Genomic DNA, 25481 nt, shown 5'->3' with positions numbered 1-25481 from the left:
ATGTTTTGGTACTTTTCCCCAGGTCTGTGTCTCGACACAATCCTGTCTCCACACTTTTTCCACAATTCTTTTGACCTCATGGCTTGGTTTTTGTTCTGACATGCATTGTCAACTGTGGGACCTTATATAGACATGTGTCTATGCCTTTCCAAATCATGCCCAATCAATTGAATTTACCACAGGTGGACTCCAATCAAGTTGTAGAAACATCTCAAGGATGATCAATGGAAACAGGATGCACCTGAGCTCAATTTCGAGTCTCATAGCAAAGGGTCTGAATACATATGTAAATAAGGTATTTCTTTATATATTTGCAAAAACTTCAACAAACCTGTTTTCGCTTTGCCATTATGGGGTATTGTGTGTAGATTGATAAAACAAAATGTGTGAATCCATTTTTGACTAAGGCTGTAACGTAAAAAAAATGTGGAAAAAGGGGTCTGAATACTTCCCGAATGCACTGTATTGATTTAGCTGTGGTGAGGTCTTTTGTTGTTAAGCAATATGGAAAACCCAGGCCGTAAAGCACACTCTGGCTCTGTGGTTATTAACATGCCTTCGCATGTGGTGTAAGGCCAAGCCATGTTAGTGTGAATATTTAACAGTAGAGGATCAAAAGCATTCCCAGAAGAATTCCCTTATCTCTCAAAAGCATTTCTCATGTGTTCTTTTCTGTACTCGGGATTGTCTGTTTGCGCGCTAGTAGAATTGAAGTTGCATGGCAATAAAAGTGACCAAGTCAGTTCTAGCAAATGTAATTGATGTGCCAATGAAAGGAACTGTTTGTGCTGTGTGAGTTATGGATGGAATGCAAATGTTTTGCGAAAATTCAAAATGTTCTCCTTAGCATGCTCAGTTGAGCCCTTTCTCTCTCTCTTTCTGTCTGTGTGTGTCTCTCTCTCTCTTTTCTCTCTCTCTTTTCTCTCTCTCTCTCTCTCTCTCTCTCTCTCTCTCTCTCTCTCTCTTTCATTCATCTCTGTCCTCCTCCGCTCCTCCTCTGTCATTCCCAAGTGCCTCAGGGGCCGTGTTGTAAATGCACAACATTCAGGAATGCTAACGTTTGTGGTGGCGTGAAAGGAAAAATAACATTGATTATGTGTGGTGGGCCAGTGCAGAATGGGTGCCATTGAGCTAGGGGTGGGGTAGTTGGGAAGCATGTATATGGACAGAATAGGGATTGTGTTTCTGTGATGGGGTGCTGGCCTCAGGCCCCTGAGCCAGTGTGAATGTTTAGACAGCCGCAAGACTGGGCTGCAGGGGCGGGGCCACCACCTTTCAATCAAACTAAGATCAGAGGGTCAATCTATGACCAAAGAGTCATAGGTCAGGGAGGTGTTGTGACCATGAGTAATAGTGGTGTGGAGTGTGTGGGGCTTGGTCTAGGGGGGGGGTGTGTGTGTGTGTGTGTGTGTGTGTGTGTAAAGGAGAGCTATTAGAAATTCTATGTGTAGCTATTCAGACCTTTCTCTTACAAAGTTTTACCAGAATTGTATGCAAACTGAGTGAGTGACTTACTTAGATTTACAGTTGAAGTCGGAAGTTTACATACACTTAGGTTGGAGAAATTAAAACTCATTTTTCAACCACTCCACAAATGTCTTGTTCTGTAGTTTTGGCAAGTTCGTTAAGACATCTACTTTGTGCATGACAGGCAGTGAGTTTGAAGGTAGGCCTTGAAATACATCCACAGGTACACCTCCAATTGACTCAAATTATGTCAATTAGCCTATCAGAAGCTTCTAAATCCATGACATCATTTTCTGGAATTTTCCAAGCTTTGTTTAAAGGCACAGTCAACTTAGTGTATGTAACCTTCTGACCACCTGATATTGTGATACAGTGAATTATAAGTGAAATAATCTGTCTGTAAACAATTGTTGGAAAAATGACTTGTGTCATGCACGAAGTAGATGTCCTAACCGACTTTCCAAAACTATAGTTCGTAAACAAGAAATTTGTTGAGTGGTTGAAAAACGAATTTTAATGACTCCAACTTAAGTGTATGTAAACTTCCGACTTCAACTGTATATAAAATCATATTAAAATAGGGTACTACACAAGAAACCATTATTTGGAGGATCAGAGGATTCTTAGCTTCTTAAAAGCTGTGGATTGTTTTAAATCAAATAGATTATTGTTAAGTTGCAAATGTCAGTGAATGACAGGCACAGCCAGGCATATCGCAATATTTCAAAATACAATCGCGGGAAAACTTAGTTTGGATAGCAATTGGCTATTGATGTAAGGAGAAGACAATTAAAACACTAGTCTTCTCGTTATCTAAATTCTCTACTTAATTGAGCGAACAGTATTGATTGGTGATTGAATTTTCCGCGATTGAGTTATCAGCCTAAGTTATAACTATCCAATTTACTCAGCTGACTATTTCTAGTGTGATCTTACATAAGCCTGCAAATGTGATGATGCATGGACTGCTTTATACTTTTTATGGTGAAAATTTGCTTCCCAAAACCTGAGTCTATGAGCAAGACAGTTAGGCCTATATGCGCTAATGTTTTTCCATTGTCTATATGCACTAATGTTGTGTGCCCCCTGTTGGCTGTCAGTTAGGTCAATGACTGTGTACATATGCCACGCCAGTCACTGACACCTGTAATTCCATGATTGTCAGAGCCCTAGTGTGAAACATGTTAATTCCTTAGTGATGTGGACATGGCGGAACTTGAAACTCTTGATCCGCTCCACTACAGCCCCATCGATGTGGATGGAGGCATGGTCACACCTCTTTTCCTGTAGTCCACGATTAGCTCCTTTGTCTTGCTGACATTGAGGGAGAGATTGTTGTCCTGGCACACTTTCAGGTCTCTGACCTCCTACCTATAGGCTGCCTCATTGTCATTGGTGATCAGTCCTACCACCGTCAAGTCGTCAGAAAACTTCAAAACTGCAGTCATGGGTGAACAGGGAGTAGAGGACGGGGCTAAACACCCACCCCTGAGGGGCCTCCATGTTGATGGTCAGCATGTCGGATAGGCTGTTGCCTACCCTCACCACCTGGGGAGGCCTGTCAGGAAGTCCAGGATTCAGTTGTAGAGGGAGGTGTTTGGTCCCAGGAACCTGAGCTTGGTGATGAGTTTGGAGGGGACTATGGTGTTGAATGAGCTGTAGTCAATGAACAGCATTCTCACATGGGTATTCATTTTGTCCAGGTGGGAGAGGGCAGTGTGGAGTGAAATAGAGATTGCGTCATCTGTGGATCTGTTGGGGCGGTATGCGAATTGGAGTGGGTGTCTGGGAGGATGGTGCTGATGTGAGCCATGACCAGTCTTTCAGCGAATTCCTTTAGGCAGGTTACCTTGGCGTTCTTGGGCATGTGGACTATGGTGGTATGCATGAAACAAGTTGGTATTACCGACTGGGTTAGAGAGAGGTTGTTAACCTTGTGATTGTTAACCTGTTTAAAGGTATTACATCGGAAAGCGAGATCACACTGTCATCCGGAGCAGCTGGTGCTCTCATACATGGTTCAGTATTGCTTACCTCAAAACGAGCATAGCTTGTTAGGTGTGGAAACACTGTTGCTTTTATGTATTTTGTTTTGTTGCTTTTTGTGCTATTGCTCTGTCTGCATGCTACGTGTCGCTTGTCCTATGTTGCTCTGAATGTGCTCACTGCTGATTGTCTGGATTGTTATTGTAATTGTTTTTAATAACCTGCCCAGGGACTGGGGTTGAAAATCTACTGGCTGGCTAAAACCAGCACTTTTACTGAAACATTGATAAATATGCACTCTCCCTCTAAAAAAATGTAAATAAACTCAATAGAAGTCTGGTAGGCTCGTGTCACTGGGCATCTCGCCGCTGGGTTTCCCTTTGTAATCCGTGATAGTTTGCAGAACAGATAGTGTCAGAACCGACGTAGCAGGATTCGTTCTTAGTCTAGTATTGATGCTTTGCCTGTTTGATGTTTCGTCAGAGGTCGTAGTGGGGTTTCACATAGACGTCCGGATTAATGTCCCTCCTTGAAAGCGGCAGCTCTAGCCTTTAGCTCAGTATGGATGTTGTGAGTAATCAATGGCTTCTGGTTGGGATACGTATGGTCACTAAAAAGATGTGGTCATCGATGCACTTATTAATGAATCTGATGTCATCAGATCAATCCTGTATCAGGGCATTATGTCCCTACCACCCTTGCACAGTCCACTGCCACCACATCGAGCCAATTAAGCACTCACACAACCTGATTGAAATGGAGAGGAAGTGGCAGAGAGAGAGAGGAGCATGGAAAACGCTGGCCTAGTGCCTGTTCGCTCTCTGTTTACCTCTCTTTCTCGTTCTCTTTATCTCCGTCTTGCAATTGCTTTCTCAATCTCGCTCTCTTGTTCTCTCTCTGTCACTCTCTTTTCTCTCTCGAATATGACTCAGGTGTTTGAACATGAACTGTTTCTCTAACGTTTCCCCTTTTCTCCTCTACAGGTTGACTCTGGGCAAGCCGTTGGGCGAGGGCTGCTTTGGCCAGGTGGTGATGGCTGAAGCGTTAGGCATCGATAAGGACAAGCCGAAGGAGGCCATCACAGTGGCTGTGAAGATGCTGAAAGGTACGTGTGAGTGTGTGGGTTGGGGTGGATGTTGTGGTTGGGGTGTGTACATGGGTGTGTTTACTTATTTATGTCTTATGTACACTACATACACTGGCTATATGTGCATGCGTGTGTGTGTACCTGTATGTAGGGGTTGTCGAGGTGGGGATTGGGTGCCCAGGTAATGGTGCTGACAGCGGAATAAATCCAATGCCATTGTGTCTGACTGACTGGTCGCCTCGATCAGACCCATGAAACAGAGACTCATTTGCTGCTGGAGACAATAACTTCAGATTGACTGAATGTCTTTTAATTCCCTGGCTGCTGAAAGAATAGAGGCCTGTGTTTAGTGGTCAAACTGCTATAATGTAATCTAGACCACCGCTGTCAGTGAAGCATGCTTAATAACGGCACAGATTAAGCTTGTCTGCTTGGACTGTAGGACAGACGGGCTGGGGCATCCTGGGTTATGGGGAAAGAGATGTGGGTAGTGTGTGTGTGTGTGCTTGTCTCTATGCATGAATATTTTTGTGTGTGTGTCTGTTTTTTTTTTATGTGTGTCTGTTTTGTCCTCTACAGTATATTGATGCCTTGTTTCCCCCTCCAGACGATGCAACAGAGAAAGACCTGTCTGACCTTGTGTCAGAGATGGAGATGATGAAGATGATTGGGAAACACAAGAACATCATCAACCTACTAGGGGCCTGTACACAAGATGGTGAGTATGAGGGGCTTTACCTTAAAGGGACAATCCACCCAAAACCACAAATTTGTATGATTAACAGTGCGAAAACAAATATTTTTTGTGAACTAATCTTTCCTTTTGCCGTTATAACAACGTTGTTAGCAAAATGTGAAAATCATTGTGTAAATCTGTTCCAGCTCAAGTCGACTACAAAACCCACAATGCAATGCTCTCTCTGGGCCGGCTGGCTAGCTAGCTAGCTAGCAAACATAGCTACACACAATAATACCAAAGTCAATATCAGCATTTGGAGTAGCTAGCTGTAAAATCGCATCAACAAACTGGACGATCAATTTACCCGTGGTATATTTTTCTATGATACTACTATGGATACTTTCATTCATATCCTGGTACTACTATGATACTTTCAACTATACCATCCCATAGTCTGAATCATGGAAATGTACCATGGTTTTGGCTTTGAAGTATGATGGTACTACTATGGTATTGCCATTGTACCTAAATAGTACCATGGTATAAATCTGAATCATGGAAATGTACCACGGTTTTAGATTTGAAGTATTATGGTACTGCCATGCACCTAAGTAATACCATGGTATTGCATAATTTATACCATGGTAGATGTGGATCATTGAAATACCATGGTTTTAACCTGCATTATACATTATACCATAGCGCACAATTATGATAAATGGTAACAATAATTATCATAAGGTACCATCTTTATTAATTGTGGCAGTATAATGCATTAAATAAATAAACCTCCCAAGGTAAAAAGAGGTTGTTTGGTATTATATTGATTAATTTATATACCAGTGTGGACAAGTTTCTGATAAAGTCAGGCTACTATTGTTGGTCCTAGTTTGTCTGTAACATCAAAAGGGAAATAGTTAGTGTGAAAAAGGGGTAGTACTTTCTGTATATGCCTAGTTAGTAAGTCAGTTGAACGAGAGAGCCAACTGAAGAGAGAAGCACCATATAAACGAAATATTTTAAACGTTATCATTATAGTTAGCGAGTTATAAAGCATGTGATTAACTTGACATTTCAAATCCTGTGTAATTAAGCGAGTGTAATGATAAGTTGTTATTTTTGGATGATGTTTTCATGGTTTAAATAATTTATAAAATCCATTAGCATAGATGGTAAAGTTAGCGCCAGTCAAGCTAGCCTGTCGTAGTCATGTCGACAGGACCAACGAACGTGTAATCAAAGGGAAACATTGTAAGTTACTGTTTTTAGGGATATGTTGAGATTTAGATTTTGAAAATGTATCTATGTGATAAGGTGATAATACCTTTTTACAAATATTTTTTTAGTATATTGGCTATTTAGAACTGTATAAGAGTAGTCAAGTCAGTTGAATGATGGAGAGCCAACTGAAAACTGTATTGAAGAGAGAAGCACCAGATAAACTATCGAAAAAATCTAAGGTTTCAGACTCCCTTCATTCTTCTCACCATACCTTATTCAGGTCCCAAGGTTTAAGAGGGTACACTACACTACCAGACAATGTGTTGTGGTTTTTCACATTGAGCTAAAGGGGTTTAAGAGGGTACTAGGCCTACGCATTGCCATTGCAGAGTGAGTAGTAAATGTTGCATTTTGTGAGTACCATAAATTACTATGTTTTTGGTCACTTTACCTGAAAAACGTTGGGACACAGACCATCATAATGCATTGTAAACAACTACCATGCTTTCATGTTTCACTACATGCTGCTAGTACAAAACATTGGTATTTTTTGAAAAATATAGAATGTTTTCGTGGTCACTACCATGGCAGGAAAATGCATGATATTTTCCTGCCATGGTATTTGCAATGAATAAAACAGCATGATACTATAATGTTTTTTGGTTCACTACCAGTCAGCAAAATACCATTGTATTGCAACAGTACCATACCATTTTTATTTTTTTCATTGTACTACCATGGTACATTTTTGTAAGGGTAGGAGTCTCTCAACGAGTTCAACTTGCAGTTTGTCTCTGCCCCAGAGCGAGTGCAGAGTATGTTGCTATGTCAACAATGGCCCTGTCCCGCATTTCCCACAAACACACAGGGTGCATTGCAAGATGTAACTTTAAGGAGAAACTGAGTTGGGCAAATTAGGTACACTGTTTAGATTGAGCACATATAAGTGAAATATATACTTTGTTATGATAATAAACAGATGCACGTATTCAAGACAAGTATGCCCTTACCGTCTATTGGCAATCTGGACTGGACTGTTTTAAAAGTATTATGAAATGTGATAGTGTGTTATCCCTATCTCCACTGACAAGAACCATGTAGCTATGACGCGTTCCTACACGATTTCCTGATTTCATAGACAGACCACTTAGAAGTTAAATCATGGGGGAAATTGTTATTTTAACCACTGATAGAACATAGGCTTTCACCAAATCACAAGTTTCATGATTTTATTTCTGAGGTGGATTATCCCTTTAACCTGTCTAGGTCGGAACCACAGCCAGTGAAAGTGCAGGGCGCCAAATTCAAAACAACAAAAATCACATAATTAAAATTCCTCAAGCATACAAGTATTTTACACCATTTTAAAGATAAAATGCTCGTTAATCCAGCCACAGTGTCTGATTTCAAAAAGGATGTACAGCGAAAGCACCACAAACGATTATGTTAGATCACCACCAAGCCACAGAAAAACACAGCCATTTTTTCCAGCCAAAGAGAGGAGTCACAAAAATCAGAAATAGAGATAGAATGAATCACTAACCTTTGATGATCTTCATCAGATGACACTCATAGGACTTCATGTTACACAATACATATATGTTTTGTTTGATAAAGTTCATATAAAAAAATCTGAGTTTACATTGGCGCGTTCAGTAGTTCTAAAACATGCGGTGATATTGCAGAGAGCCATATCAATTTGCAGAAATACTCATAATAAACATTGATAATGATATGACTATTATACATGGGACTTTAGATAAACTTCTCCTTAATGCAACCACATTTCAAAAAAACGTTTTGGGGAAACCAAACCATGCAATAATCTGAGTACAGCCTTTAGACAACAAAGCAGCCAAAAAGATACCCGCCATATTGGGTAGTCAACATTACTCAGAAATAGCATTTTAAATATTCACTTACCTTTGATGATCTTTGAATGCACTCCCAGGAATCCCAGTTCCACCATAACTGTTTTAATTTGTTTGATAATGTCCATCAGTTATGTCCGAATATCTTCTTTTGTTAGGGCGTTTGGTAAACAAATCCAAAAGCGCGTTCAGGTCGCGCCGAACGTCGGACAATAAGTTCAAAAAGTTCCGTTACAGCCCGTAGAAACATGCCAACCTTAGTATGGAATCAATCTTTAGGATGTTTTTAACATAAAACTTCATTAATGTTCCAACTGGACAATTCCTTTGTCTTTTCAAATGAAGTGGAACGTAGCTACTTTTCACGTGAGCGTGCCAGACCGAGGCTGTGGCACTCTGCCAGACCACTCACTCAAAGAGCCCTTATGAGCCCCTCCTTTAGAGTATAATACTCAAAACAGGTTCTAAATACTGTTGACATCTAGTAGAAGCCTTGGGAAGTGAAACATATCTAATTTCACCCTGTATCTTCAATGGGGGCTGAGTTGAAAAACTACAAACCTCAGATTTCCCACTTCCTAGTTGGATTTATGTCAGGTTTTCTCCTGCCATATGATTTCTGTTATACTCACAGACATCATTGAAACAGTTGTAGAAATTTCAGAGTGTTTTCTATCCAATACTAATAATAATATGCAAATATTAGCATCTGGGACAGCGTAGGAGGCAGTTCACTCTGGGCATGCTATTCATCCAAAAGTGAAAATGCTGCCCCCTATCCCAAAAAGGTTAAAGGACTGGTTCACTTTTTTGATGTAAAGGGCATGTTATAGAAGGTTCCAGACTTTTTGGGGGACGATTTCACTTGTTTTTGAAAAAATTACCCCACCCGCAATAGACTTCCTCGTTCTCCAGTTTCTCATATCACCACAATTAGAACGAGAAAGCACGTACATGCTCTCACAAGAATATGTATCGCTTGAGTCCAACAAAATGAAATATAATGCTGTGGATAAAGTTTGGAATAAAGTTTGGAATTGCATCACTTACAATAAGGAAGTGAACTACTCCTTTAATGGTCCAATGCAGCCATTTTTATCTCAATATCAAATCATTTGGTGGCCATTAATAAACACGAACAATGCTCCCAAAACACCCAAATACGTCCTTTGGTTCCATTGTGGTGAAATGAGAAACAAGAAAGCACGCGCATGCTCACACACTGAAATGTATTGCTAGAGTAGAGTTGCCAAGTTCTCTCCCACACACCTACAATGAATATAGTGTTGAACAGAACTCTACCCTCCCATATATTTGTCATTAGTCCATGTTTGCCACTGTCCCCCACAAATTGTTTCAGTCAACATTTAAATCCTGATGCCCAAAATCCCTGCTTGACTCGGTTACTTCTCTCCTCCCCACTTTGGAAAGCAGTGGTCAGTCAGTGTGGTTGAGTCCTAAATGAGTGTGTGTCTCTCTTTCTCAATCTCTCTCTGTGTGTGTGTCAGGCCCTCTGTATGTGATAGTGGAGTATGCCTCTAAAGGGAACCTGAGGGAGTACCTACGTGCCCGCAGGCCCCCTGGCATGGAGTACTCCTACGATATTAACCGCTGCTCAGACGAACAGCTCGCCTTCAAGGACCTGGTCTCCTGTACCTACCAGGTGGCACGGGGCATGGAATATCTGGCCTCGCAGAAGGTGCACACACCACACACAAACACACCACGTTCATTCTCACCATTCTGCTTGGTAGACAGACTTCCATGACATTGCACTGGGCCTTTGTTAAGGCTTTATAGCTAAAGCTGGTTGTGTAAAAAGTGCGTGTTTATCATTGTGGGAATATTGTCTCCTAAAAACACATCTCTAGCCCTCTGTCCAAATCCCAGCATTGTCTCTCGCTATCACACAAAGCCTTTCTGTGCAGACAACTGAAGAATATATTTTTCACAACAGGGAATGGGCACATAGCCCAATACTCCATCACGCTCCCTCTCACTAGAGGAATCTGTCAGAGGCTAGAGCATACAATCACAGAGTATGTTAAGACACACACATACACACACACACACACACACACACACACTCTGGCACGCAGTCATGCACAGAGACACACATGCACACAGAGGCACACAAAACAACTTATGTATGTCAAAAAATAGTTTTCAGATTCAGGCTTGTTTCTCATGCATGTGCAATGTCATCATGGTATATTAGGTAGCATGTGGTTAGTTGAATGTGTGTTTTTGGGTTACTACACATATAAAGTATAACAGCATTTATTAGCATCGCTTGTTTGTATTTTAGCATTTGCATATGTATTTATTTGCACAATGAAGTAACTGTATCATGTTCTCTTCTCCTTTTCCCAATCTTTCCACTGGTTTTCCTCTCTTCTTCTACCCTCTTCTGCTTTTCTAACCTTTTCTCTCCTCTCCATCCACCCCTGCCCTTTCACAATTACCACTGTTATCTTTTCTCCCCTTCTCCTATTTTATCTCCTTCTCTCCAACCAGTGTATACATAGAGATCTAGCAGCGAGGAATGTCCTGGTCACAGAAAGCAACTTTATGAAGATTGCAGACTTTGGCCTGGCCAGAGACGTCCACAACATTGATTACTATAAAAAGACAACTAACGTGAGTATTTGGGGGGGGGGGGGGGGGGGGGGGGCATGCTATTCTGTGTGTAAGTTAGTGTTCTGTGGTGTTGTGAAGGGGTGTATGTGACAGAGTTTGGGGTCAATTCCATTTAAATTCTGTTAAAAGTCCAGGTAGTCGATAATGGACCGTAACAGATATGTATGTAGTTGGTGCTGTATATGAACTAATATACTGTACATGGGTTGTAATGTTAAAAATGATTTGTTAGTTTACAATTGTACAATCTATGCTCCCTGCATATAAAATCCACGAAGACTGCCGGAAAGCCCCGAACACAAGATTGTAATTTTTGTAAACTCACATGGTGGAGGAACATACATGTATTGCCTGTAGCCTACTGTACACAGTAAGCTGTAAATGGCACTTCACTTTTTACTATAAACAACAACTGTGAGGATTTTTCTACAATAGTCACAACAATCTTTATAGAATACAAATGTAATTACATGTGGAAATACATATGAATGAACATTAGCAAGCAAGCAGCAGATGGAACAGAAATGGAATTCTCTCTTCCTTCTCCCCCGGTTTTAGCTTGTTTTAGGATATTTACTAGCCCATACCAGTGACAAACATAGCTATGTTATTAACATATGGCAGTACACAAACAAAATCTAGCTAATTTATTTAGCTAAAGTGACTTCAGGAAATATTCACACCCCTTGACTTTTTCCACATTTTGTTGTGTTATAAAGTGGGATTAAAAATGTTTTAATTGTATTTGTTATGCAAATGTATATAATTGTAGTTCATAAAAGTTAACGAATTTGAAGTTAGAATAGCTTGAACATGTGAGAGTTGGTTTGGTGCCTCTAGCTTGAACGGTTCAATAGTTAATGTTGTGGAGTTATTCAATGGAAATGTGTATTATTACAGTTCCTAAAATGTTAAAATATTTTTTATTTAGGATAGCCTGAACATGAGAAAGTGGGTTTGGTGATGTTATGCTAATGTAGGCTGACCCCAATAATCAACTGGTCTATTGTTTGGTCGTTAGGCTGTTGGTCGACCTTGAATGTTTTAGTTGAGCAGTAACAAATATATATATTTGCGCCCATCTCAGTAAACAAATCCATTGCGGAGGCCTAGGCTAAACGCCAATTTATGCTTGATCCGAAAATGTGGTCAGAGACTAATTGTGACGCAATTGCAGAGCCCCCAGAGGCATGCAGAGTCAAAAGCGAGCTCTGTACCACATGCTCCTCCCAAATGTTTTATTTTTTATTTAACCTTTATTTAACTAGGCAAGTCAATTAAGAACACATTCTTATTTACAATGACGGCACAATGCAGGGTGTATCTATATAAAAAAAATACACTTTTAAATCATTTGACCAATTGATTGGTCTAAAGAACAAACGGCTTTTGTAGTCTAAGATCCCTAGTCTTAAACTGGTTAGTATTTATGTGGTTGGTCATTAGTTGTGTTGTTCAGTAGTTGTCTGTTTTATTATTTATTTAACTAGGGAAGTCAGTTAGGAACAAATTCTTATTTACAATGACGGCCTACCAGGGGGGCAAAACCAGGGGGGCAAAACGACAGATTATTACCTTGTCAGTTGTGGGTTTGTGGTCAGTAGTTGTTGCTACGCAACAGTTGCCTTGGCTGGCCTGCTCCCTCTATGGCTAAAGCCAGTGTAAAAAAAATGCTAACATATACAGTACATTTGTTCTTTTAAATGAAATAAGTACTGCACTTTAACTAGGTCTGTTGCGGTGACCTTATTACCGCCACACCGGCAGTCATGACCGCAGTCAAATTCCACGTGACCTCACTCTGGACATGGCTAACGACCATCAGGTCACACAGGGCTCGTCTCTAACCACTCTGACTTCAATGCAATGTATCACAACCGGCCATGATCGGGAGTCCTATAGGTTGGCGCACAACTGGCCCAGCATCGTCCGAGTTTGGTGAGGGTTTGGCCGGAGTGGCTTTACTTGGCTAATCGCGCTCTAGCGACTCCTTGTGGTGGGCCGGGCGCCTGCAGGCTGACCTCGATCGTCAGGTGAACGTTGTTTACTCCGACACATTGGTGCTGCTGGCTTCCGGGTTAAGCAGGTGGGTGTTAAGAAGTACGATTTGGCGGTTCATGTTTCGGAGGACGCATGACTCGACCTTCGCCTCCCAAGCGCATTGGGGAGTTGCAGCGTTCTTGCTTTTTTTTTTTTGACTCGCCTCACGGTGATTTATCAATTTGAAGAAAGAAGTTCAACAACAGGTCGAAACTGAGTGGAAACATGGCCTTTGTGGATGTTGTTTCAAAGTTGAACACCGAAATGGACAGCGCTTTCTAAGGTGATTCATTCAACACCCATACACATATTATAGCCCAAGCCCAAAAAATACCCTGAATTAAAACGATTGTGCTGTTATACAATACATAGCCTACCGCATATGTTACACACAGCAGAAAAAAAAACTGATTTAAGGAGTCTTTGGTTCATAATTGGTTTTTATTAATTCTATTAATCGCATTTTAGTGTGTATTATTATGCATACTGTATGGACTGGTTTCCTTATGCTGTGCTCCAAACTTAATATCCATGAGTCTGGGAGAGAACATATAGGCCTAGGTGATGCTGTTGGTTCATTGAGTGTGCAGGGCAGTTTACGGAGCTAACCTACATGTTTATTTGACACATTACCTTTAGCATTTCCATCTCTTCTCTTTCCTCCATTCCTTTCCTGAGTGCACAGTGATGGTGCTGTCAACAGTTAAATTAAATATGTTTTGTTGTGAAAACATTTTATTTGACTTCACTGCATCACATCCAGCCGTGATTGAGTCCCATAGGGCGGCGCACAATTGGCCCAGCGTCGTCCGTGGTAGGCAGTCATTGTAAATAATTTTTTCTTAATTGACTTGCCTAGATAGATAAAGGTTCAAATTAAAAATACATTAAAAAAAATCCCAAACAGATTTCACTTGGTTTCCCAAATTAGGGACTGGGTAGTTGCAGAAACAGGGTTGGAGAGCCCATGGCATACAGAGTTTGGGTGTAACGTCACTTGTCGCGCAGCGAGAGGCTGCATGCTCCTCAAACAGTGGTTGATGCATGGAGTGAAATAACCAGAGTAGCCTACCCGCATGATTGAAAAGAGGGCTCTAGTCGCTATTTGAGTACACACGGATGACATGGCTTTACCCCCTGCCCATTTGATAATGGGCCATTCTAAATTGAAACAGAAGTCTGTTGGGGAAAATATATAACACTTGATGAGAGAACAGCGTGTACAACCTGAGGCAAGGAACAGAACGCACAACTTGCGACTTTCTCAAATCATCAATAGTCTATAGTCGCATCATGCAGCCCCTATATGTTTTGATTTCTAAAAGACATTAAGGTTTGTGTCATTCGCAACCAAAGTTGCCAAATAACTTTAAATCTAGCGTGTAGGACCTGTTTCAAATGATCACTTTTACACTCAACATAGCCACTTCATATGCCCACTCGCTCCAGAATGTAAAAAACATTCTTTCTGTTTTATTCAGCTTCAAGTTCAATTATATTCTTCTTACTATAAAATCATATAATGTAAAATAATGGCATTGGACTTAAGCATATCTTGTCTGCTAAATGAACAAGCCAACAGCTTATGCCATGGCACATAGTCAGATAACATACAGTAGGCCAACGCATACTGTTCTTCTGAAATACATTTTCTTCATATCATGTTTCTTTAGACCTGCCTAAAATAAATGGATTTTATACTTTTTAAAATGTAGATGTTCCTAATGCGTGCGTGTTTATGTTAATTAACAGTCAATTATTTTGCATGACCCTAAATCTGACCCACAAAACGTATTTGCTAGATTCATGATAGTGTTAGACAAAGCAAGGAAAGTGAACTTCAAAACCTGATGTCATTTTATTGGAATTAGCAGCTGTTGTTGGTAAATAATGAATCTGCTAGCTTCTGACATGACGTACTGCATCTAGAGAGAGATCAGTTGGTGTGTTACTAAAACAGCATTATCTATTGATTGGTCGAAGCTATTCCTAATATTTTTTCAGATTTGAAAAGCAGAGTTTTTGTCTGACTTGTTCGGGGGGAGTGGTCAAAACGACAGTTGTTTGGAAACGGATGGGGGAAAAATGTGTTAATGCAGTTACTAAAACTGCTGTTTCATGAGATCCGTATAGAGGGGATATTTTTTGTTCCGTGAACAGATTTGAATAGCGGAGAAGGAGATGAAAGTGTCGCACCCTCTCCAACAAGTTAGACAAAAGGTTGGAAGTGTTCAAAATTTCAGCTGTTTATTGAAAGTTACAGAAAATGTTGTGGTTGCTAAAACAGCTGTAACTTTATAAAAATAAGATATTTGGTTAAAAAAAGGGTTAAATACATACAAATGTGTTTCCTGATCTTTCTTAAATCTCAGTGAATTTGTTATTCAATATGTTTGTTTGGGCTAATAGCAGTAAGGCCAATTTCTTTTCTCCATACAATATATATTTTTATACTTCAAGGGGTCTTACAATTTAAAATCTAATAGCTAAACTACCCTGGCTTAGACTTATGAATTAAAATGTATACATTATATAAAAAAGTTATGTAATCACACTGGTCATGGCTAGTCTACATACAGTGGGGCAAAAAAGTATTTAGTCAGCCACCAATTGTGCAAGTTATCCCACTTAAAAAGATGAGAGGCCTGTAATTTTCATCATACACTTCAACTATGACAGACAAAATGAGGGGAAAAAATCCAGAAAATCACATTGTAGGATTTTTTTATGAATTTATTTGCAAATTATGGTGGAAAATAAGTATTTGGTCACCAACAAACAAGCAAGATTTCTGGCTCTCACAGACCTGTAACTTCTTCTTTAAGAGGCTCCTCTGTCCTCCACTCGTTACCTGTATTAATGGCACCTATTTGAACTTGTTGTCAGTATAAAAGACACCTGTCCACAACCTCAAACAGTCACACTCCAAACTCCACCATGGCCAAGACCAAAGAGCTGTCAAAGGACACCAGAAACAAAATTGTAGACCTGCACCAGGCTGGGAAGACTGAATCTGCAATAGGTAAGCAGCTTGGTTTGAAGAAATCAACTGTGGGAGCAATTATTAGGAAATGGAAGACATACAAGACCACTGATAATCTCCCCCGATCTGGGGCAAGATCTCACCCCATGGGGTCAAAATGATCACAAGAACGGTGAGCAAAAATCCCAGAACCACACGGGGGGACCTAGTGAATGACCTGCAGAGAGCTGAGACCAAAGTAACAAAGCCTACCATCAGTAACACACTACGTTGCCAGGGACTCAAATCCTGCAATGCCAGACGTGTCCCCCTGCTTAAGCCAGTACATGTCCAGGCCCGTCTGAAGTTTGCTAGGGAGCATTTGGATGATCCTGAAGAAGATTGGGAGAATGTCATATGGTCAGATGAAACCAAAATATAACTTTTTGGTAAAAACTCAACTCGTCGTGTTTGAAGGACAAAGAATGCTGAGTTGCATCCAAAGAACACCATACCTACTGTGAAGCATGGGGGTGGAAACATCATGCTTTGGGGCTGTTTTTCTGCAAAGGGACCAGTGTAAAGGAAAGAATGAATGAATGGGGCCATGTATCTTGAGATTTTGAGTGAAAACCTCCTTCCATCAGCAAGGGCATTGAAGATTAAACGTGGCTGGGTCTTTCAGCATGACAATGATCCCAAACACACCGCTCAGGCAACGAAGGAGTGGCTTCGTAAGAAGCATTTCAAGGTCCTGGAGTGGCCTAGCCAGTTTCCAGATCTCAACCCCAGAAAATCTTTGGAGGGAGTTGAAAGTCTGTGTTGCCCAGCAACAACCCCAAAACATCACTGCTCTAGAGGAGATCTGCATGGAGGAATGGGCCAAAATACCAGCAACAGTGTCTGAAAACCTTGTGAAGACTTACAGAAAACGTTTGACCTCTGTCATTGCCAACAAAGGGTATACAACAAAGTATTGAGAAACTTTTGTTATTGACCAAATACTTATTTTCCACCATAATTTGCTAATAAATTCATTAAAAATCCTACAATGTGATTTTCTGGATTTTATTTCTTCTCATTTTGTCTGTCATAGTTGACGTGTACCTATGATGAAAATTACAGGCCTCTCTCATCTTTTTAAGTGGGAGAACTTGCACAATTGGTGGCTGACTAAATACTTTTTTGCCCCACTGTACCTTAAAGTTGCAAAAGCATTTCTAGCTTAAACAGTGTAAGAGTTGCGTGCTAAATAATAAAAAGTCAGAGGAATGATGACGAGTTAAACCCGGGAATTTTGCATTGCAAGTCCCACGAAATATGAAGCATGATGAAGATTTAGAATGGAACCACTGTTTTGTTCAAAAGCTGAGGAATTGGAGGTGGAGAAATGTAACCACTCAACAACAAAAAACTAAAAAAACTATTAAAAAAATCGGTGAGCTATGGATACAAAATTGAAATGTTATCCATATTCAGAGGTTAAACGGTATCTGTTTAAAATTACCTTGTTTAGAAACAATTGAGTAGAACAAGCATATTTTTAGGGTTCTGATGGGGTATGACAAATTGGACTAAGTGCATTTATTATATATAGTGCATTTGGAAACTATTCAGACCTTGACTTTTTTCACATTTTGTTACGTTACAGCCTTATTCTAAAATGGATTAAATAGTTTTTTCCCCCTCAATCTACACACAATACCCCATAATGACAAAGCAAAAACAGGTTTAGACATTTTTGTAAATGCATGGTGTTAAATATTTTTGTATTCATATATTCATGTCATTGACACTTACAAATAATTAAAATGTAGTTGCTAGTAGAATGTTACAATGCGAATGTCATGTAAAAAATAAAAAAAACTTTTTATACATTGTTTTAGAACTAAACCTCCCTTGCACTGCACTGCTTTGTAACACCTTTTGCTCAGTTGTTTCAGTGGGCTGGCCCTCATCTGCTCTGTAAGCAAATTATTCCCATAGTTCGCTTCTGGAGACAGTTTTGTCAACAAGCTGTGGGCATGGAGGTATGATATCTTCTTTAGAAGAAGCCATGTTGTCTGCATTCTCTTTCCTCTCGCTTGCTCCTCAAAAGTGACTTGCACTGTCAGCTGCAAGTGCAAGCATGGCTGGCTTGCTACGGCCCCGTTAAGATTCAGACAAATTACTAGACATACAGATTGATGGATCGAGTCTATGACGTGAGAGAGATTTGACTGAAGTACCGAAAGTAACAGAACGTCTAGTTCCGAACTGTTATTCGTGTTCTAGTATTTAATAAGTACCGAAGGGTCGGTGTACCGTGCAACACCAAAGTAAACGTTGTTAAACTGGAACCCAGTTGTCATTTCGAGTTAACACTTCCCTCCCTCCCTTCTCAGTCTTGGCAGAGATTGGAGGTTCCCAGACCATCAGTAAATGCAGTGCTTATAGAGTGGCTCTGTGCCTCTCTTGTTCCTTCACTTCCATAGCCACTTGTCCAAACAGCCCGAGAGAGAGAGAGAGAGAGAGAGAGAGAGAGACAGATACTGAAAGAGATGGAGAGCAGAGTGCTTGTCATCTTCATAGTAGACCCCCAGTAGCATTCGTCCCATTCCCACTGTAGAGCATAGAACAGCCTGCTGCTTTTTCATTACACATACTATAATGCAGAGAACCTAGCCTAGTTGAAAACAACCACCCACAACAGCATGGGCCATAGACAGTGGGTGATGGTGAGGATGTAGTCTAGGAGAAGTACACCTTTCAGAAGGTGTATTAAAAAGGTAGGGGCAGATATAATGTTAATCATCATGACGGTTCCTCTATGAGGACGGATATCATCACCATCTATGAGGGCCTCCTAACCCTATCTGGGAAAGCTGATTACCTGGCGGGTCAATCAAGGCAAAATAATATTGTAATAGATGGTATCTAGGAAATCAGAGACCAGAATCAGAGACAAAGTTCATAACTTGTGAAGAGGAGGATTATTTAAAATACTGTTTGAATACTGTCAGAAGTTTTTCTGCTGTCCTAGCTTCAGGGGAAAGCTGGTTCCACCATTGGGCTGCCAGGACAGTAGAGCTTTGGAGGGCCAAGAGACCTGAGGTGGCAGAACTGAGTGCTTGAGTTGGGTTTGAGCATCGCCTGAAGGTAGGGATGGGCAGTTCCTCTTGCTGTTCCGTAGGTAAGCGCCATGGCTTTGTAGTGGATGCGAGCTTCGACTGGAAACCAGTGGAGTTTGCGGAGGAGCGGGGTGACATGAGAGGACTTGGGAAGGTTGAAAATAAGTTGCAGGTGTTTGATGGCACAAACAGGGAGCCCAGCCAACAGCAAGTTGCAGATGTCCAGACGGGAGGGGACAAGTGCCTGTATTAGGACCTGCTCCGCGTCCTGTGTGAGGTAGGGCCGCACTCTACGGATGTTGTAGAGCATGAACCTACAGGAGCGAGTCACTGCTTTGATGTTTGTAGAGAACGACAGGGTTTTGCCCTGGGTCACCCTAAGGTTCATTGCACTTTGGGAGGGCAACACTGGAGTTGTCAGCCGTGATGGAGAGGTCTTTGAGCGGACAAGCCTTCACCAGAAGGAAGAGCAGTTCCGTCTTGTTGAGCTTCCAAGTTGAGATATCTGGGGGAGAGGGAGGGGGGTGATAGCAGAGATAGGAGAGACCATGTGAGGATATGATGGAGCCGAGTGACTTGGTGTATAGACCGAAGAGGAGAGGCCCTACAACCGAGCCCTGGGGGACACCAGTAGTGAGAGTACGTGGTGCAAACACAGATCCTCCTCACGTCACCTGGTAGGTGTGGCCTGCCAGGTAGGATGCAATCCAAGAGTGTGCATAGACTTCTCCACCACTGAGAGGGTGGAGAAAATGATCTGATTGTTAGATCTAGCGGTTAGCTCTAGGAGGATGAGAACAGAGGAGAGAGTCAGCTTTAGCCATGCGGAGAGCCTCCATGACACAGAGAAGAGCAGTCTCGGTTGAGTGACCAGTCTTTAAGCCTGACTGGTTAGGGTCAAGAAGATCGTTCTGAGAGCGATAACGAGAAAGTTTATCAGAGACAGTACACTCAAGTGTTTTGGAAAGAAAAGATGTGAGATGAGTCGAGTGTTGGTTTCTTGAAAAGGGGAGAAACTCGGGCCAGAGGGGGTGCAGCCGGTGGTCAGGGATGAGTTGATGAGGGAAGGGAGGAATGGGAGAAGGTCTCCAGAGATGGTCTGGAAAAGGCAGGAAGGGATGGGGCTGGGTGGCCAGACCTCACTAGTTGCAGGATGTCATCAGAAAGAGAGGGGAGAAAGAGGTCAAGACGTAGGGTAGTTCTGTGTGTTTGAGACTAGTGGACTCAATAGGCTTAGTGAATGAGTAGCGGATGTCGTCAACCTTTTTGTCAGTGGTTGACAAAGTCGTCCGCAGAGGGAGGAGGAGGAGAGTTTCCTAGGGTTAGAGGTAAAGCTTTGAAATGTAGAGTGGTAGAAAGTGGCTTTAGCAGCAGATAGAGTAATAGAAGGTAGAAAGGAGGGAGTGAAAGGATGATAGGTCCTCCGGAAGTTTCATTTTCGCTCAGCTGCCCGTAGCCCTGTTCCGTAAGCTTGCAATGAGTCACTCAGCCACGGAGTAGGAGGGGAGGGCCGAGCGGAAAGGGGACAGGGCGAGTCATAGGATGCGGGAATGGAGGAGAGTAGGGTCGAAGAGGCAGAATCAGGAGACAAGAGGGAGAAGGATTTAGCAGAAGGGAGCGATGATAGGATAGAACAGGAGAGTGTAGTGGGAGAGAGAGAGCAAATATTGTGACGGCACATGACCATCTGGATAGGAGCTGAGTGGTTAGGGTTGGTGGAAAGGGAGATTGATCACTACTTAGTTTCCTGTTCTGAGTCCTGGAAGGGGTGGGTGGGGGGGGGGGGGGTTGCAGTGAGATTAGTAGGTCCAGCAGACTCTAGAAAAGTATAGGCTGAGATGAACTCGTTCTTGCGTTCTTGACTGCAAATTGGCTGTTCCAAATGCTAACAGAGACCCGGAATTGCACATGGGTTGTGCACGCAGGGTACACTAAATTAGAAGGGTTGCAGCCAGGGGGTGGGGAGTGTCTGTAAAGCCTGCCGAGAGAGGTGCAAACAGGTATAGAAAACACACACATAGTTGACAAAGCTACAAAAGTGCAACATTAGAAAATCTAGGTAAGATACTCAAGTGAGAGTTATGTGGCGCCTTCCTCGAACATCTCGGCAGAACTGTTTTTGTTTTGCCGACTGTCTTTGTTTTGTGACAAAACTGACCTGACCAGCCGCTTATAGCTGCGACTGAGAAACCAGGGGCGACTGAAGCGCTAACACTGATTGGCTAGGAGAAGTGAAACCACTCCCCACCTATACAGCCACTGATTACCAAAGAAAGTCACACAGTTCTTGCCCCTTGATCCTGGTTGATGTGTCAACAACTATCTGAAAATGATGATCAGTCAGCAGTTCACACACCAAGTAGGCCACTGGGAAGACAGGCAGCACTTAAAGTAGATGGCCCTCGCTAGCAAAAAGACTACTAGCTAGCAAAAACTAGACCACATCAGATAAAGAAACAAAAATATATACATATCACTCCTGGAGATATCAGGAGTTCTCTGTCTATAGAATGAAGCACGATTGTAGTGAAGTCCTTCCGGTTCAAGGACAAGCTTGAGGTTCTTGAAAGAGCGAAAACCCTTAAAGGGTCCAGCATCTTCAATGAGGATTTCTCTGAGGCAGTCCACCAAAGAAGAGAATAACTCAAGCCAGCTATGAATGCTGCGGGAGAAAGCGGTATGACAAACTGATTGTTCACCCTTCTCCCAAGGGCCTATGAGGAGTGACAGAAAGACACCGTTGGGTTAGTAATCTCAGCCACTCCCCCCCCCCCCCCCACACACACACACACTGACTGAGTATCTGCAGGTTCATGCTCGTCCAATTAAATACTCTGAACCAAAGAAAGGTCTGTTGATTGCTCATACAGTATGAATACATGCAGTTTAAGGAATACAATTAATTAAATGTGTAGTCATACCATTTATGTATTAGCAATATCAGAGACTCATTTGAGGATGCAAAAATCTCAATACATGGATTATACACTGAGTGTACAAAACATTAAGAACACCTGCTCTTTCCATAACAGACTGACCAGGGGAATCCCGGTGAAAGCTATGATCCTTTATTGATTTCACTTGTTAAATCCACTGCAATGTAGATGGAGGAGATGAGAGAGGTGAAAGGATTTGTGAGACATTTGTGAGACATGTATTGAATGGGCAAGACAAAATATTTAAGTTCCTTTGAGCCGGGTATGGTACATTTTAGGAGGTGCCAGATGGACCGGTATCGAGAATGGTCCACTTCCCAAAGGACATCCAGCCAACTTGACACAACTTTGGGAAGTATTTACCACAGTTACCATTTTGATAGAGGCATGCATCAGTACCTAGGCTGATGATATCAGCAGCAGAAATGTATTTACAAGGATATGTTCACTGGCAGCTGACTACTGTAGGAAAGTTATTGTAGCGATGTGCGCTGAGAGCCAGGAAGCAAGTTCAGGGAGTGTTTTAATAAAATGAACATAATACAAACCAAGAACCTCGAACAATGCATAGACATGAAACAGAAACAATGACACCTGGGGAAGGAACCAAAGGGAGTGACATATATATATATATATAGGGCAGGTGAGTCCAGGTGAGTCTGACGACGCGCAGGTGCGCGTAACGATGGTAACAGGTGAGCGCCATAACGAGCAGCCTGGTGACCTAGAGGCCAGAGAGGGAGCACACGTGACTGCACCCCCTTCCCTGACGCGTGGCTCCAGCTGCAGGACGCCGACAAAAATGACGATTCCAGGGAACAGGAGCGGACCGGTCACCTCTGCAGAGGCGCAGCCAATCCGGCTGAGACGCAGGAGCATAGCGACCTAGAGCGCCGGAGAGAGAGCATATCTGACGGTACCCCCACCCCAGCACTGTCGGCTCCAGCCGCAGGACGCCAACCCAAGGGACGATCCCGGGGATCAGGAGCAGACCGGTCACCCCCGCTGATGGGGACCGGTCACCCCCTCTGATGCGCAGGTGCGCGTAACGATGGCAAGAGGTGTACGCCATAACGAGCTGCCTGGTACCTAGAGGCCGGAGAGGGAGCACACGTGCCAGTTACAATCTAATGAAACATTTGTTACATTAAACAGGATCCTTTTAGCCCATATGTGTCATCCTATGAATTGGACGTTATGTTGCGCACTCACTAGTCTGTCCCTCTCATTTTAGTAGATATATTTTGCCGTAATGATCTGGCAACATGCAACAAGGGATGTAGCCTACAGTCAGAGGGGGAAGATGGACACTGTTGATTGGCAGGTGAAAGTATGTCCAACGGGGTTGCAAGGTAAACGTGGGACTGGGATGTGGGATTAGGTCGGCTCCTTTCCTCCTTGCTTGGCAGAAATCTCAGAAAATGTCAAATTGTGAACCCGCGACCCAAATTGATCACATAGAATTGAGTATTTTCACTGTTATATTTTTCGTAGTTGGGTGTTATTCTACAAAGTTCTATCTAGCGCTGCAGTGAGTGGGAGGGCTCTGACAGATTTGCTAAAAAGTATGGATGACAGGAAGTTTGTGGGTGCAGTGTTGTTAGACTTTAGTGCTGCTTTTGATGTAATGGATAATGAACTGTTGCTAGGTAAACTCAAATGTTATGCTGCTCTATTCTGGATGGTAAGCTATCTATCCAGGAGAAGGCAAAAAGTATTATTTAGTGGTAGCTTTTCGAACAGTAAAGATTTACACTGTGGTGTTCCTCAAGTTAGCTGCCTAGACCCACTTCTTTACTAATGATTTACTGTACCCTCAGTAATGAATAAAGCAAGAGTGGATATTTATCCTGATGACTCTACAATGTATAGCGCTGCATCAGCATATAATGAGTTCACAAATGTACTGAACAAAGAACTAAGGACAGTGTCTGAGTGGGTTAATGTTAACAAATTGGTGTTGACTATTTCTAAAACAAAATGTGTTGTATTTGGTACAAGATAAATGCTTGCTGGTGACCCTACAATTAAACTTGTCGATGGATGGGTAGCCTGTGGAACCAGGTCATAAGACCAAACTACTTGGTGTCACATTGGACGCAGCTTTATCCTGGTTTGAACATATAGTTAACCTTTGTAATCAAAATAGGTAGGGGCATTGCTGTAACAAGAAATTGTTCTGAGTATGTAACATCCAACACTCTTAATCAGGGAATTCTAGCTTTGGTTCTATCACACCTAGAGTACTGTCCAGTCATGGTCATCTGCTGCAAAAAAACTAGCTCAAAACAGTGCTGCCTGATTAGGTCTTCATTGCGCTAACCATATGAATATCTACCTGCTACTACTATCTGTTTTTTTTTGTCGGGGGGGGGGGGGGGGGGGGGTGTAGTAATATTCAAGAAACCAATGTTTTTTCTGTCCAACTAGTGTATACAGGTAACGAACATAACAACCACCAAACCAGATGGGCAAGTTAACCTTATACCCCCCAGACCAAGGACGAATCTCAAATCTAGAGTAATATTCAGAGCCATGACCGAATGGAATTCTTTACGAAGTCACATTTCTCAGGCAAAAAGTAAATACAACTTCAAGAAAACAATTAAAAAACATCTACTGCGATCGACCACATGACTGGACAGATACTAATCCCACTGAATGTTAGATGTATTACCTCTAAGGTTATTTTAATGCTCTTTATTGTCTACTTGTTAAGTGTTTGTAATGTCTTAAGGTAAAAGGTAATTGTTTCTTAATGTCTTTATAGTGTTGAACCCCAGGAAGATTATAGTGTTGAACCCCAGGAAGATTATCTGAGATTATAGTGTTGAACCCCAGGAAGATTATCTGACATTATAGAGTCAGCTAATGGGGATCCTAAATAAAAATAAAATTCCCAGATCTAATGATATTCCTGGGAATACCAGGAACCTGGAAGAACTGCATGATTGGCGAATAAATATTGGTCATAAAATACCTCAGAGGATGTCTATTTGCGCATAACTTTTTCAACCCTGTGACCTATTGACCTCTCACCTGTGTGGGTTTGTCCTCAGGGTCGTCTCCCGGTGAAGTGGATGGCTCCTGAGGCTCTCTTCGACCGTGTGTACACTCACCAGAGCGATGTGTAAGTACTGTAACTTGTTTTTACTCTCTCTCACACCCATGCAGTCCACTGGGCACAGACGTCAATTCAACGTCTATTCCACATTGGGTTAACATAATTTTATTAAAAGCAGGAACTCAGCCTAGACTGTGTTCATTAAGGCAAGAAAAACAATTAAAACAGGAAGAGACTAGCTAGACCTGTACAATAAAAAAAACTTTTATATTCGTTTTCAGTTGCAAAACACTTTAAAACATTTGTCATTGTGTGCCCTAATTAACACAACCCTGGCCTATACACTCACTGACTGTAGCTCTTTAATGCAAATTGTTTTGCAGCAAGACCGAGGGGGTAAGAGGGTGGGATGGTGGTG

At 41.9% G+C, this 25481-nt stretch overlaps 1 protein-coding gene across 7 annotated transcripts in view; it reads left to right on the top strand.

Annotated features, from left to right (window-relative positions):
* The window catches only part of LOC109889708 (fibroblast growth factor receptor 2), a 104742-nt gene that overhangs the window by 64350 nt on the left and 14911 nt on the right, over positions 1-25481 (top strand). For all 7 annotated transcript variants that reach the window (XM_020481338.2, XM_020481335.2, XM_020481334.2 and 4 more), the window contains 5 exons: positions 4437-4558; positions 5148-5258; positions 9820-10010; positions 10829-10951; positions 25059-25129. In XM_020481338.2, the coding sequence (XP_020336927.1) occupies positions 4437-4558; positions 5148-5258; positions 9820-10010; positions 10829-10951; positions 25059-25129 (618 nt within the window). The remainder of the gene's footprint in view (positions 1-4436; positions 4559-5147; positions 5259-9819; positions 10011-10828; positions 10952-25058; positions 25130-25481) is intronic.

Source organism: Oncorhynchus kisutch, linkage group LG4 (genome assembly GCF_002021735.2).
Source record: "Oncorhynchus kisutch isolate 150728-3 linkage group LG4, Okis_V2, whole genome shotgun sequence".
NCBI classification, from domain to species: domain Eukaryota; kingdom Metazoa; phylum Chordata; class Actinopteri; order Salmoniformes; family Salmonidae; genus Oncorhynchus; species Oncorhynchus kisutch.
This window is presented reverse-complemented; position numbering and strand designations above follow the sequence as displayed.